This window comes from Leucopleurus acutus (assembly GCF_964270905.1).
Source record: "Leucopleurus acutus genome assembly, chromosome: 19".
NCBI classification, from domain to species: Eukaryota; Metazoa; Chordata; class Mammalia; order Artiodactyla; family Delphinidae; genus Leucopleurus; species Leucopleurus acutus.
In genome coordinates this window covers 53,601,499-53,617,174 of record NC_139161.1, presented here as the reverse complement: position 1 = coordinate 53,617,174, position 15,676 = coordinate 53,601,499, and the positions used below count along the sequence as shown (strand labels likewise).

The 15,676-nt window shown below is 47.6% G+C and overlaps 1 protein-coding gene across 1 annotated transcript in view; it reads right to left on the bottom strand.

Moving 5' to 3' along the window:
• Positions 1 to 6,555: 6,555 nt before the first annotated feature.
• USP43 (ubiquitin specific peptidase 43) overlaps positions 6,556 to 15,676 on the bottom strand; it is a gene marked incomplete at both ends in the record, with an annotated part of 62,200 nt that continues 53,079 nt past the window's right edge. The window contains one exon of the mRNA XM_082861800.1: positions 6,556 to 7,601. Coding sequence (XP_082717926.1) covers positions 6,556 to 7,601 — 1,046 coding nt within the window. The remainder of the gene's footprint in view (positions 7,602 to 15,676) is intronic.

The following is a 15,676-nucleotide window of genomic DNA, read 5'->3' as shown; positions in this document are numbered from 1 at the left end:
CCTTGTTGTTGGTGGGTGTTTCTCTTAGTGTTTCTTAAACAAAACAGTTAATGATTCGTGAAATCTTGGAAAGTGAAGGGTACATTGTTTGCACTAATAATTGTACCTACTGATTCAAACTTTTCTAATATTTACAGATGAAAGAGGGCTCAAATTTCCTCCCTGAACCCAAGCCACTTACGAAATTAACACACACGGTACATGTCTGCATATATATATATATCCCTGAATTTAAAAAGCAAGATGTCCAGGATCACGTGATCACCAGGGAACCCAGGCTACCTCAGGATAAGGCTGCTGGTCGGGGTGCGTCACCAGAATTTAGGAGGGACAGCTGAGGCAGGGCAGGCCTAGGGTCAGCAAGATGACCTTCTATGTTATTACTGCTGTCGGGTGTTGGGATGCTAGAGGTGCTTAGGCCAGAATGATGGAGGGTCGGTAGGGGCTGGGAGGTGGGGGACGGACAACGGCATTGGGAAAACGACTGAAATGTGATAGGTGGCCAGAGACAGAGACGGTAGCTTTGGGGCAAGAAGGGCCGCGGGCAGCCAGTCCTGGGGTCGCACCAGGGCTGGGCTCCAGGTCTAGCTTCGCCACGCCCCAGCCCCGGGCCTGGGGTCCTGACCCGCTCTCTTTGGGGCTCTGCCTCCTCTCAGGTTGGAGCGGGGCTGAGGGGACCATCCTTTGGTGGTGGGAGGAGGGGTGGATGGGCAGAGAGGGGCCACCTCTGGGAAGCATCCACAGGGGCACCAAGCCAAACGCTGGGAAAGCAAAGACTGGAAGACTCCACGGTGGAGGAAGACCTCAGACCCCTGGGATTTCCCAAAAAAAGCCACGTTGAATGATGGCTCAGGAAGAAGGAACTTCGTGTCAGTGGGTCTGCTCCGCCGTCCCTGCAGCCAAACAGGGTCAGAGACCTGCAGGTGGACGCAGCCACAGCAGGACTGAGTGGCTGGCCCCCCAAGCTCCCTTAAGTTGAATTTCCTGTCCGTGGACTTTGGTCTCCCTTTGGATACCCCCTATTGCCTTTAGGATGTCCCTGTGTCCACATAGGCCCGCTTCCCTCTCAGGATGGGGCATCTCACCAGCCTAGCAAATGAGAAAACCTACAACCCTTAGGCTGAAACATATGGAAAATTTTATTTAAGTTGCGAGGGGAAAAGCATCATGCCATAAGAGGAATGGCCACCAGGTGTCACTGTGGCTCCAAACCTATTTTATAGCTTCCTCCTGGGAACAGAAATCCAGCACAGCACGGCAGTAACAAGCCCACAGAATTGCATGCAATTCATCATCTCCAACGAGCATTCCCCTCCAAGATCCCATCTGGTCTTCACATCAACCCTGAGTCACTGGAACAGCCGACAAATCTATTTCACCGATGAGAAAAATGAGGGTGGTCATGCTCTGTGGGATACTCTTGGCAGAACGAGGGCAGCCTGAAGGCGGTTGGTTAGCCCCTTGGGACACAGAAGGACTGCACCTCAGAGGCCAGTGACCGTCCCAGACCACAGAGTGAACCAAACACTGATTCACCCAAGTAACTAGAAAGTCCTATTTCAGGTATAGTTAGATCTAGGCGTCCAAAGGATGCCACCAGGATTCAGGGTTTTTGTTTGTTTTGTTTGTTCTTTGTTTTGTTTTGCCATTTCTCAACAACATATTCTGCTGGGTGGGCTTCATTCTCAACAGGCTCTCCCCATCCTCACGGCAAGATGGACACCAATACCTCCGGGCTCACATCCTACAGACTGAGAAGCCAGATAGAAAAAGATTCCTCTTTCCCCCTAGTTCCAACACCCACCTTGTCATGTAGCCATCTTGAAACCACCACGTGTGTCTGATTGCTCAAGCCTGGGCCACATGCCCATTCCTGGGCTGGAGAGGTGGGGCAGCTCTGTCTGATGGACAGAGTGGGGAGGGAGTGATTTCCCAAGAGAAAATTAAGATGCTCTTACAACGGTCTTCCCCGGTGGCACAGTGGTTGAGAATCCGCCTACCAATGCAGGGGACACGGGTTCAATCCCTAGTCCGGGAAGATCCCACATGCCAAGGAGCAACTAAGCTCGTGTGCCACAACTACTGAGCCTGTGCTCTAGAGCCCGTGAGCCACAACTACTGAGCCCGCGTGCCGCAACTACTAAAGCCTGCGTGCCTAGAGCCCGTGCTCCACAATGAGAGAAGCCACTGCAATGAGAAGCCCGCACACCACAACGAAGAGTAGCCCCCACTCGCCACAACTAGAGAAAGCCCGCATGCAGCAACGAAGACCCAACACAGCCAAAAATAAATAAATAATTTTTTTAAAAAAATTTTAAAAAAAGATGCTCTTACAAGAAGAAAGGGAGAACACACTTACGGGCAAAACAAGCCTTTCTTTGTAAACGCTTATCTCTGGAGAAGACAAGGGAACTTCTGAGCATTTACCACCTACCTGCTACCTTACGAGGAACTTTAACACGTCACCTTATGCAATGTTACCAGCAAGCCTCCAAGACCGATATTAATGGTTCCATTTCTACTGGTGAAGACAACAGGCTCAGAAAGCTAGGTAGGTAATTAAGCCCAAATCACAGAGCTGGTCAATGGCAGAGCTGGGACGTGGGTGGAGATGGCTGGAGCCCTTGCAGCTGAAGATGACCAATAACCTATCAGTCCCTTTCATCTTAGAACTGGGTGAGGTTTCCAAATGTAGGGTCAGATCACCCCCACCTTCCTGGTGTACCCTGGTCAACAGTGGTATTGGGGGAACTCTGGGTTGCAAAGTCAGTCAAGGAGTTTCCATTACAAAGGCTGAGGTACAGTGGGGAAGTTTGGTCTGGATTTGGTGGTGCTCTGTTGCCCAAAAGGGAAATGTCCAAGTGTATAAACAGTAGAGGAACCTGGAGGATTTAGCAGATGCTTTTGGTGCCCTGTGACCCATCCCCCCACCCCCTGTCCCCAGTGTCAGCGGTAGCTATGATGGAAGGCTCCCACACCTGCCAACAGCAATCCAGCTCACCTCTCCACTTCTCTGCCCTGGGGGGCTTTCTCTAAAGCCTGAGGGTCCCTTCAACCCTTGTAGGTGCAGTCTTGAATTGCACAAGAGTTAATGTCCGTGGGGGGCACTGTTCACCCAGCAGGGGACAGGAGTTGGTGGGCAACGACCCAACCTCTCACACTTCGGAGGACAAATCTGAAGCACCTTAGAAGTGTTTTGCACACACAGCAGGTGCTATCGAAACGTTCGTTAGCTGCAACTGTTACATGTTATCTTTTGCAGTAAGAGATGTAATCAAGTCACGGGAGCTTGGTTAACTCACCATCCCTGGGTCTGTTCACGACAGGTGGTGTCTTGCTGACGGGATCTGGAAAGCAGCATGGAGCTAGCATATACCTCTGTTTGTTCCCAGAACTGTAGTTCTGTAACTTGTATAGATTACGATCTCCTCTCCTCTAGATGTTCGATCTCCTCTGGCCCTTGGCGCTTCTGACACCGCCAGTATGACTTCCCAGCCCAAGATTCTGGACTTGTCAACCCCTCCTTCCGCTAGTGGAAGAGAGTGGAGTGGAGGATAAAGCAAAGTAGTCCCAGACCTGGAGGACACGCTGGGAGTCAGGAGGGAGTTATCACCACCAGACTAGGGTCCAGACCTCAGGAGCAGGGAAAGGTCCAGGCAGGGTACCTGGGCTTCCAGAGGAGGGTGGGAGACCATTTCTGCCACGCTGAGCTAACTCAATCGCTGGCCATGCTTGTATCTGACTCAATGGCTTTCAACCTGCCTCAAACTCCAATTTACACATGTCCAAGAGCAGCTCTGTAGTTTGAGAAAAGCATCTAAGTATTTCTGCCATGCTGCCTCCTGAAACATCTCTTGACCAGATGGCCACAGCGTACACTCAGATGCACGGTCAAGGTTGGAACCATGCCCCCAGTCTGGGCAGAAATCTAACCCAATCTCTTCCCATGCTGTGTTCTCCCAGCCTTCCCTACCAGGTCCCTGTAGACGGGGAAGCAACCTCAGGGAAAGCGTTACCAAGGAACTTCAGGCATCCTTGTTGAAGACGTGGGATGGCAGATATAACTACCAGCGTCTATGTGTAATTGCCTCTTTCTACTCCAAATTCATAGCCTAGGGCAAATGCTCCAATCTGTGGTGTATTACAGAGGAAGCTGCTAACAGTTGGGACCTGCTCATGATATCCAAGGGTATTCGAAAGGGAGAAGCCTGGGGATGCACATCTGAGTCACAACCCAATGCCTTAGGGGACAAAGAAAGTGAGGCTGGGCTTAGGAAGAGCATGGGAGTGAAAGATGACAAATGAGTGTCAACAGAGGAAAAAGAACCAGATACAGCAGGAGGACTCCTAGACTCCCATCCCCCAAGAGGGCACGGACAGCTACGTCTTCCCCAGCATCAGTTAAGACTTGAAGAAAACACGGGCTTCTTTTGAAATGCAAGCACGTGGGTCTACTGATACACACGTTGCCCCCTGGGGTCAGGTGGCAGGTCCCCCTGCTTTCTCCTTCTGTCATCTCGGGTCCTTCTACCTTGGAACTGTTGCTCAAAATTACGTAGCCTTTTTCATGGGGAATAAAAAAGAACCTCATTCTTCCTCAAGAAAAGAACAGTAGCAGAGACACACCAATGAGTCATGCCGTGTATACGAGGAAAAACTTAATTTTTGGAGTCGGCTGTCTTAAACAAATGGTTCCTATCAGAAAGGAAGTATTTCTAGAAAATGGACTGTTGAACTACAGACCCACCAGTAACCTCACCTGTCACGCCCCAGGACTAGGATCAGCCTTAGCAGCTTTTTGGTAAGAAGTGAGGGGGTATTTGTTAGAAGAGCTACTGAAAAGTGTGCAAAGCTCTAGGCAACAGAGGACAGTCAACCTGAGACAGGCTGGGACCCGGGACCCTCTACTGCAGGGCTTGCACCTGGACAAACGTCTCCTCTAGCAACAGAATACAAAGAAACTATAAGAGACTAAAAATACCTGCACGCAGGCGCAGTTGGGGCAAATTATGAACAAGAAGATACAGAAAGGCCAAAACGCGACTGCCACTTCTGAGGGGCGGGGAGGAAAAGCAGGGTCCTGCACGCGATCCCTGCACACGGCATCACCAAGCGGGTGGGCAGACCACCTGAGCCACCGCTCCGGCCCAACCCCCCCTCACCCCATTTAAGGGACCAGCTCGCCCCGCCTCAGGGAGCGAGCAAGGGCACCTGTTGCTTGTTTTCGCTCCCTGCTGCTGCTGCACGAGCCCCAGTAAAGCCTCGCCTGAACTCCTCCTCTGGCCTCTCATCAACTTCTATGGATTAAGGAGTCCAAGGACCCTAGTCGGTAACAAAGGGATGGTCCGTTGAGACAGGCTCAGACTCTCTAGTCCTTGAAAGTACATGCCCTCCAGAGAGAGACCTGGGGAGACTTCTACTTCCTTAGAGAACAGCAAATCATTTTAATTAAAAGTACTTAAAATTCTCAGAGACAACTCAATCGATGGCTTTCTGATATCAACAGCAACGAGGTTAGATGACAAACAAGGACCTACCGTATATACCGGGAACTATACTCAGTATTTTGTAGTAACCTATAAGGGGAAAGAATCTAAAAAAAGAATATATCTATCTATCTATCCATCTATCTATCATCTATCTATCTGTATAACTGAATCATTGTGCTGTACACCTGAAACTAACATGACATTGTAAATCAACTATACTCCAATGTTAAAAAATGGTTAAATGGTAAAAAAAAAAAAAGCAATGAGCTAAGTTTATGCAGCAGAAACAAAACAAGATCATTTGTCCAACTTGAATAATTCAGACCGTCATTTGCATGTTCCACAGATGAGCTTTTATTAAAATTGTACATAGATCTCATAGTTAATTATTTTAAAAAAAGAACTTCCTTTTTTCCCAGTATCAAAATAGTTATCTTTTTTAAATACCTTGAAAAACTTTTAATACAATTATTTTGTTATATATTAAATACTTTCCTAAAATCGGAATCATTTCTCTCCCACCTCATTATCCTAGAATCCTGCTTTAGTGTCACTATCCCTTTTTTTTTTTTTTTTGGCATCCTTAATGCTTTATCCCCCAGAAGCGTCAAGAGGAAAAGAAGATGTTCCTGTTAAGTCCGCTATTTCCCCCCCAAAAAAAGTTTAAATAGGAGAAACCAATAACAATATTTGATTTGATACTGAAGATTCTTATTAACGAGGCTTCCTCACAGAGTTATGCTCTATGTTTTGCCCACATCCGATCACTCCTTAGTAAAAGTACTCAGGCCCTGAAATTTAAACAAAACAGCAGTTCTTGCCTCGAAATGGTTATGCTGACCCACTAAAGCCCTCTTGTGGTCTGGTGGCATAAAGGCAGCCAACAAGGTATTTTTGGAATTAGGTGTTGGAAATCTAGATGCGGAGACCAAAACATTTTTATTTTCAGGGGTCACAAGACAACTGTCTTCCCCAAATCCCACTCTCAACACAGGCTGCCTACAGGTGCAGCTCAGTGCAGAGTCAACGAGGATGCCAGCTCCACACGTCACTGGAACACACACCGTCAGAAGCTGGACTCGGGCAATGTTTTCTTCCGACCTAAGGAGAGCGTGTGGTACTTCACCTTTGGCAAGGTGCCGAAAGAAGTCTGCTCCCCGGGGACACTCCTCTGTGATGTGCCAAGGGCAGTGGCCCTCGGGAGCCTGCCGGCCTTGCGAGGGAGGCGCAGAGAGCTGGGCGCTGACCGGACGTCCCTCTCCAGGGGGCTGGCGGGGCCCCTGGCCAGGCTCTCTCGAATCCTGAGGGACGGAGACGAGCCCCGGGCCCGCTCATTCACAGCTGGGCTCTGCCTGCCACTCACCACCTCTGCCCTGTCACTCTTCCTGCTCTCCCTCTTCCAAAACACAGACCTCAGAAAGGGGAGGGTTCCCTGTGGGAATCTGTCTGTTGCGGGGTCCCTTCTCTCCACGTTAGCCCTCATCTTCCCAAAGGTATTTGGGCAACTGTCTGCACTGTTTCTAGATAACGTCGCAGCGCTGGGAGCCTTCTTGGGGGAGGGTGTTTGGCCACTGCTCCCCGCCAGGCCACTTCCCTTACAGCTTGTGGTCCTTTGGCCCTCCGGCCGGGCTCGTTTCCCGCCGTCCGTTGAGGACATCACTGTGAGGGGCAGGTCACACTGTCTGGGCAGCCTGATATCCTGACTTGCGTTTTCCTTGAGGTTCCTTGCTGCATTCGGGCCATCTGAGTTGCCAGGGACCGTGCAGCGGCCGGGGTGGCCCGAGGGGCAGGGCGCTTCGGCCAGCACTCTGTCGCCGGCTCGCCCACTATCTTCACCCTTAGCAGAGAGGGTGGCGTCTGACTTCTCATCCCCACCAGCAGTGCCCGTCAGCAGCGGCACGATGGACTGGCTCGTGGACCGAGGTCTCCGTCTGGACTCCAAGTACTCTACCAGCTCGACGGATGGACCCAGGGGTTTCTCCCTGGAGCCAAAAGACCACCGGAGGGGCATGGTCTTGAAGGTCCCCTGCTTGGCTCGGGAAGGGGTGGGCACCTTCATGCTGATGCTGCGGCCTTGGACACCCCGTGCCAAAGGCCTGGACTCCAAGCCTCCTGAAAGAGACACCAAGAGCATCAGTGCCCTAGTATCCCTCCGGCCGCAGTTAAGAGTAGCTGCAAGGCCAGTCTGTCTAACAAGCACTGACCATGCACCTCTGATGGATCAGGCACTGTCCTGGGTGCTGGAGACACAGCAGCGAACAAGACATCATGGTTCCTGCCCTCGGGAGCATCACGGTTTGTACCCACTGTTCCACGGAACCCATTTATATATGTGAAGCCACAGGGCAAGCCAGTGCCAACTGCCAAGCCTGGCACTGCATGCCAGGCAGTGCAGACTCCCGAGAATACTCAGTCTCTGAGGCAGCTAGCCTAAGATTTAACATCATTTTCATTCATCTTTATATATGGCCGTGAAACAGAATGCTCAGCAAAAGTCCCTGCTTTTTCAGGTCAAATTAGGTGCTTGTACTTATCCAGTGCACAAGTCTCAGATACTCTACCGTGGGCTCAAAATAAGAAAAAGAAAAGAAGAGAAAAAGAAAAGCATTGTGTGTTTAATTCTCTCAGAACTGCCAGCTATACCTCCATTTTGTGTTCTGCAACATCTGTATATAGTTAGAAAGATGTTTTTGATATATATTGCTAAGGGCGAAATAGAGTCTAGAAAAACAGAGTAATCCAACTTGCAAAAACATATACACACGTATATGTGTAGATGTGTGTGTATGGGCATGACGCGTGCATGTGTAAACATACAAAGAAGTATGGAGAAATAAATACTCCATACTTAAATAAATAACATGAGAAGGTGTAGAGGGAACCATGGGGGTGCTGTGTATTTCTGATTTTCTTCTCAATTCTTTCCTCAATCTCAACATTTCTAAAGGGAACAGACATATACCCAGGTTGTGTATTTTTTTTTAAGACACAGTCAATCAGTTACCCCCCAAAATTCTATTTACAATAGCATCAAAAAGAATAAAATACTTAGGCATTAACTTAACCAAGGAGGTGACTTGTACACTGAAAACTAGAAAACATTGCCAAAAGAAGCGAAAGATGACGTAAATAAATGGAAGCACATCCTGTGTTCGTGGATCGGAAGATTTAATATTGTTAAAATGCCAATATTACCCAAAGCGATCTATGGATTCGATGCAATCCCTATGAAGATCGCCATGAGGTTTTGAACAGAAATAGAAAAACCCATCCTAAAATTCATATGGAATCTCAAGGGACCCCAAATAGTCAGTCACCAAGAACACACATACTATATGATTCCACTCCGTGAAGTATTCTGAGCAGCTAAAATCAGAGAGACAGAAAGTATAAAGGTGGTTGGGGAAGGAGGGAATAGGGAGTTGGTGTTGAACAGGTATAGAGTTCCAGATTTACAGATGAAAAGAGTTACAGGGATGGTGGTGGTTACAGGCCACACGACAATGTCAATGTACTTCATACAACTGAACTGTACACTTAAAGATGGTTAAGATGGCAAACAAAGTCTGGTACGTGTTTTTGGTTGTTTTCTTTTTCTCCCCTGGCTTGTGGGATCTTAGTTCCCCGACCAGGGATTGAACCCGGGAACCTCGGCAATGAAAGAGCAGAGTGCTAACCACTGGACAGGCAGGGAATTCTCTGTTATGTGTATTTTGACACAATTAAAAAGAAAAAAAAAAAGTTAAAAAGTCATTGGCCATTGTACCATTAAGACACTCGATTTATGAGATGCCTGCCACCACTGAGAAAGAAATCTTCAGCTGAAGCCCACGTGGCACAAGGACAGTCAGCCTGGGTCAAGGGCACCAGCCTCTCCACTCTCATCACGGAGCACGTGTCAGCTTCCAAAATGAGCCAGGACCACAGCCACCAAAGCCAACCTCTGAGCTGTATGGAGAGGGACCGGGGTCCTCGGAGGCACGGGCGGCGGGGGGCTCAGGAGGTCAAAGGAGCAGGTACAAGGGGTCCCCAAGGCGCCGGCAGGGAAAGCGCACAGACGTCAGCCAGTAGAGGTGCCAAGGAGGCGAGGGCGTGGAAGGCCCATCAGCTCCACGAGGCATCTGATAGCATCTCTGAGGTTCCGAGGATCTTGCCTTTCAGGTTTTTCACAGATAATCTTCGGTATTTTTCTTTTTCTTTAAAGTACTTCTTCAGATTAGCCATCCACAGACACAATCTCACCCCAAACACTTTGTAATTCCAGTCCCAACTGACGTCGCTGCTCCATCATTAAATTCCCACACCTTGGAAGGAAAAGAAAAAAAAAAACCCGTTCTGGGGGCTGAGACACGTGGGAAGGTTTTGTTCCTGGTCCACAGCCCTGGGAAGGGCAGAAAAAGAGCAGCTTTGTGTTAGGAGTCACAAAGCGGTGACGTTCAGCCTTTCAGAACGGGAGGCCCAGCCTGCAGCCCGGGCAGCTGGCAGGTGGCTTGGCCACGGCCTTAACCCGCTCTCCATCCTTCTCCCCGGGCACCCAGCACCGGGCGGCAGCTCATGTCACGGGAAACACAGGTGCCCAGCAGCGCCCAGCTCCTCTTGCGCAAGATGCAGTGAGAAAGCACCTTGGCCATCATGATTTTATTTCATCCTGTTTGTTGGATCTGAGAGGGAGCGAGCGCTTCGGCTACGAGGAGAAATGAATGGGAAAGCACCCAAGCAGATGCAGCACTTGCTGTTCACCGAGTACCTTGCTTCTGGGGGAGGGGGAGGGTGGGGGATGGTAAGCCCTTCCCCTGGGGAGCCAGACCTCCAGGGATGCTGGGAGCTAGAGGCAGAGGTGGAGTTCAGAGACCCCTGAGCTATGCTTCCTTTCCCACCATGGAATCCGTGGCCTTGCTCCCCCCGAGTCTGGCTTGAGAACCAGGAAGGGCCTAGAAGCTGAAGCCACATTGGGGACATGAATGGTTAAGTGCTTCCTGAGGTTGTATAAGCCCCAGGGCATACATAGGAGCTTCCCAGGTCCCCCAGAGCCCTGCTCACACAGATGGCTCCGGGGCAGCCTGGGAGCCAGACCCCACCACACAGGGGCCCTGGAGCCGGTGGACGCTGCGCTGGGAAATGCCACATCTGCTCCTCTGTGACTTTTTCTCCTGGGCTAATGAAATCGGTCACCGACCCGGCCTCACTATGTGTGCTGTGAGCAGGGGGTGGGGGCTCTTCTCACCATCCTCAGCCCACCTGCAACAGGACAAGACTTTTCCTCGTCCCGTCAAGGGTGTCCCCGACTTATGCACTCAATAAATATTTAATGAGAGCCTACTGGGTGCCAAGGACTGTTTGCAGTGCTGGGGATACAGCTATGGATAAAGTACAACGTGCCTATTCCTTATTGGACTTGACAAAAAAGCAAAAACACATCCCATGGGATGTAGAGATAAGAGCTAGGATGAAGAAGAAGACAGGGTAAGGGGGAAATAGAGGGTCCTCAGTGAGGAGAGACCTGAGAGAAGGGAGGAAGCTGTGTGGAGATCTGGGGATAACAGGTTCCAGGCAGAGGGAGCAGCAAGTGCAAAGGCCCTGAGGCACAGGCAAGCTCGGCAGGTCAGGGAAGTAGCAAAGAGGCCTCCAGGGCTGGAACCAAGGGAGAAAAGGGCCCTAACTAGGGGCCTTCATTTTCTAAGCCCCAACCTGTATTTGCAGACATCTCTGTCTCTGGTTGCACAGTGCAACCTGGGGCAAGCATGACCCCTAAACTTTTCTCGGGTCCCCCAGAAAGTGAGGAGAAGCTGCACAGAACAGCTGAGCCTTGTCCACTTCTGTGACTGAGCTGGCAGGACAAAGCTGGCGAGGGGAAAGGTTGTCTCAGGAGCCAAGGCCACTGCCCCGTCCATCATTCCAAGAACCACGGCCACTCAGGAGAGGGTGGAAGGAAGCCCCGACAGGCAGAAACAGAAAAATAAAAACACACCTAAGGGGGTCTAGCAGTCAGAGAATAAGAATAAACAGAACCAGCGGCTTCCCTGGTGGCGCAGTGGTTGACAATCTACCTGCTAATGCAGGGGACATGGGTTCGAGACCTGGTCTGGGAGGATCCCACATGCCGCAGAGCAACTAGGCCCGTGAGCCGCAACTACTGAGCCTGCGCGTCTGGAGCCTGTGCTCCGCAACAAGAGAGGCTGCGATAGTGAGAGGCCCGCGCACCGCGATGAAGAGTGGCTCCTGCTTGCCACAACTAGAGAAAGCCCTCGCACAGAAACGAAGACCCAACACAGCAAAAATGAATAAATTAATAAATAAATTTAAAAATAAATACTCCTGCTCTCTGTTTAAAAAAAAAAAAAGAATAAACAGAACCATCAGAACAGGCCCTTTTGAGCCGTTAAAGAAAAAGATACAAAATAAAACTGTCAAGGAGATTCAAGTGCAGAACAACAGGAGACTGAAGAATGTGACTTCCAGGTTTTAAAATTCAGTAAATGAACTGAAGGCAGGCAGGGTCACTGTTAAGACTCAAATTAGTGGCCTGAAGCTATCTTGAAATTTATGACATTTGGTAAATTTCACAAATTTTATAATAGTGAAAGCAACGTTTCATGCCATAGAGCAAAATGACAAAGCGATAGAAAATCACAGGGAAAAGCTAGGAGACTTGGAGGACAGATCTAGGAGACCCAAGAGGCAAATAATAGGAATCTGAAAAGCAGGCCAGACAATAATTAAACAAAAACAGCATTTCCCTAAAGAAAAGTCTGCATCTGTAGAAGGAGAGGCCTCCACAAGTCCCAGGCAGGTTTGAGGAAAAAACGCAGACCCAGGGATATTCTGGTAGAATTTCTAAACTCCAAGGTCAAAGACAGAATTTTAAAAGCTTCCAGCCAGAAAGAACAAGTGATTCTCATGTGAAAAAGAAGAACTTCTCACCTGCAACCCTGGGGCCTCATAGGCCGTGGGAAAACATCCACAGATGCCTGAAAGAAAAGGACTGCAACCCAAGAGCCCTTCACCAGTCAATCTGCCATTCACTCCCCGGGAAAAGAAAATATTTCTGGCTCTGCAGAGGAAGAGCATGTTATGCATACCTGACAAGAATTCTGACCAAACACTAAAAATCAGCACCGAGACCTGAAGATAGAAGGTGATGAAAAGAAGACAGACAGCGGTGTCCAGTGCAATCATGTCACAGAGGACAGGTGGTCTTAGGATGTGTTACATGAAGTTACGTTGGTGTGTTTGGGACAGGAAAGGGACAGCAAGAGTAATTCTGATTACAGTCTGGAACAGAGTTGGAAACCATCTCAGCAAAATCTAAGAACTGGGGACTGACGAGGGGGTGCTGTTGAAACAAACAGACCAGAGAGAGCCTGGGAAAGCGTCTCAAAGCTCTTATTTGGGGGGAATGACACGAAAGCATTAACAGGTCTCATCAGGGAAAAGAGAAAAGGCAGTGATGAAACAGAATGACTCGCAGGAAACAGCAGGCTTCTCGTATCCATATGATAATTGGAAAATGCCTTTGATCTTAAATATAGGGAAGCATGAGGTAAGAATGAACAAGATGGGAAAGAATAGCACTTCCCACTGAACCAGGGGAAAAAAGGGAACACACAGCAACATGATCAAACCAGTAAAAATAAGAAAAAAGAATCGGTGATAGAAATATTTTTTAATGAAATGAATGTATATACACTACTATATATCAAATAGATAACCAACAAGGCCCTACTGTATAGCACAGGGAGCTATATCAATATTTTGTAATAACCTATAAGGGAAAAGAATCCAAAGAAGAATATATATATATATATATATATATATATATATATATATATATATAAGACTTACCTGGTGGCGCAGCGGTTAAGAATCCGCCTGCCAGTGTAGGGGACACAGGTTCGAGCCCTGGTCCAGGGAGATCCCATATGCCGCAGAGCAGCTAAGCCCGTGCATCACAACTACTGAGCCTGGGCTCTACAGCCCAAGAGCCACAACTACTGAGCCCATGTGCCACACCTACTGAAGCCCCCGTGCCTAGAGCTCGTGCTCTGCAACAAGAGAAGCCCACGCACTGCAATGAAGAGTAGCCCCCGCTCGCCGCAACTAGAGAAAACCCACCCGCAGCAACGAAGACCCAAAGCAACCAAAAATAAATAAATAAATTTATTTTTTTAAAAAAGTATATATATATATATATAACTGAATCACTGTGCTGTGTATACCTGAAACTAACACGGTACCGTAAATCAACTTTACTTAAATAAAAAAAAAATCTCTATGAGAAAATGTACAAAAAAATATAAAATGATATGAAATCAAGTTTGGTAGTTGATTTTAAGTATGAATGGACTGAAGTTTCCCTTGTTAGACAGGCTTTGAATTTTTTACATTTAAAAAACACAACAAAACACAGCAACATACTGTTTCTCAGAAACCACTTAAAACTAACTCAAAAAGAGAGGTTTATAAAGTAAAAGAGAAGGGCAAAATGACACCAGGCAAATGCAAGCAAGAAGAAAGAAAGAAGGGGTGGAATTATTCATCTCAAACAAAGTAGAATTTATGATTAAAAGCATTAAGCAGGGCTTCCCTGGCGGCGCAGTGGTTGAGAGTCTGCCTGCCGATGCTGGGGACACGGGTTCGTGCCCCGGTCTGGGAAGATCCCACGTGCCGCGGAGCGGCTGGGCCCGTGAGCCATGACCGCTGAGCCTGCGTGCCCGGAGCCTGTGCTCCGCAAAGGGAGAGGCCACAGCAGTGAGAGGCCCGCGTACCGCAAAAAAAAAAAAAAAAAAAAAAAAAAGATGCTCAACATCGCTAATTATCAGAGAAATGCAAATCAAAACTACAATGAGGTATCACCTCACGCTGGTGAGAATGGCCATCGTTAAAAAGTTAATAAATGCTGGAGAGGGTGTGGAGAAAACGGAACCCTCCTTCACTGCTGGTGGGAATGTAAATTGGTGCAGCCACTACGGAGAACAGCATGGAGGTTCCTTTAAAAACTAAAAACAGAACTACCATATCATCCAGCAATTCCACTCCTGGGCATATACCCTGAGTAAAAGCTAATTTGAAAAGATACATGCATCCTTATGTTCACAGCTGCCCTATTTACAATAGTCAAGACATGGAAACAACCTAAATGTCCATCGACAGATGAATGGATAAAGAAGATGTGGTACATATATACAACAGAATACCACTCAGTCATAAAAAAGAGCGAAATAATGCCATTTGCAGCAACATGGATGCACCTAGAGATTATCATACTAAGTGAAGTAAGTCAGACAAAGACAACTATCATATGATATCACTTATATGTGAAATCTAAAATATGACACAAATGAACTTATTGACAAAACAGAAACAGACTCACAGACAGAGAATGCAAACTTATGGTTACCAAAGGGGAAAGGGGGTAGGGGAGGGATAAATTAGGAGTTTGGGATTAGCAGATACAAACTACTATATATAAAATAAACAACAAGGTCCTACTTTATAGCACAGGGAACTATATTCAGTATCTTATTCTATATTCAGTAATGGAAAAAAATATAAAAAAGAACATATATATATGTATATTTAAAACTGAATCACTTTGCTGTACACCAGAAACTAACACAACATTATAAATCAACTGTACATCAATTAAAAAACAAAAAGCCATAGGGAAATGGAATGCAACAATCAACCCACCTAATTTAATAAAGCTCACATTCCTCAGAAGACAATGTACCTTATTTTGCGTATACACGGAACACTGACAAAATAACCATCACGCAGTTACTTGATCACAAAAAGGGAATCATTTTTGAAAACCACATTTTTGGATCACAAGCCATAAAATTAGACATAAAGAATAAAAGGGTGACCAAAACCTCTTAAATACTTGACACCCAGATAACCTGTAGATCAAAGAGGAAATCAAAACTGAAACAACATACTATTTGGAAAGCACTGAAAAAGAAAAACAAAACCTTTGAGGCTCAATAAAGCCATAGAGGAAATTTACCATCAGGAGCACTGACACCGAAACGCTTTAGTCTCAGGGCTCCTCCTCTGCAAAGGACTTTAGCAATTTTTTCACATGGTCACGTTTTTATAACAATTGAAAAAGTAAGGTACTTCTTTGTCCTTTTTCTTATGGAGCCTCTCCCAATACCCATCCCCAATTACTTAAGTTGCATACCCCA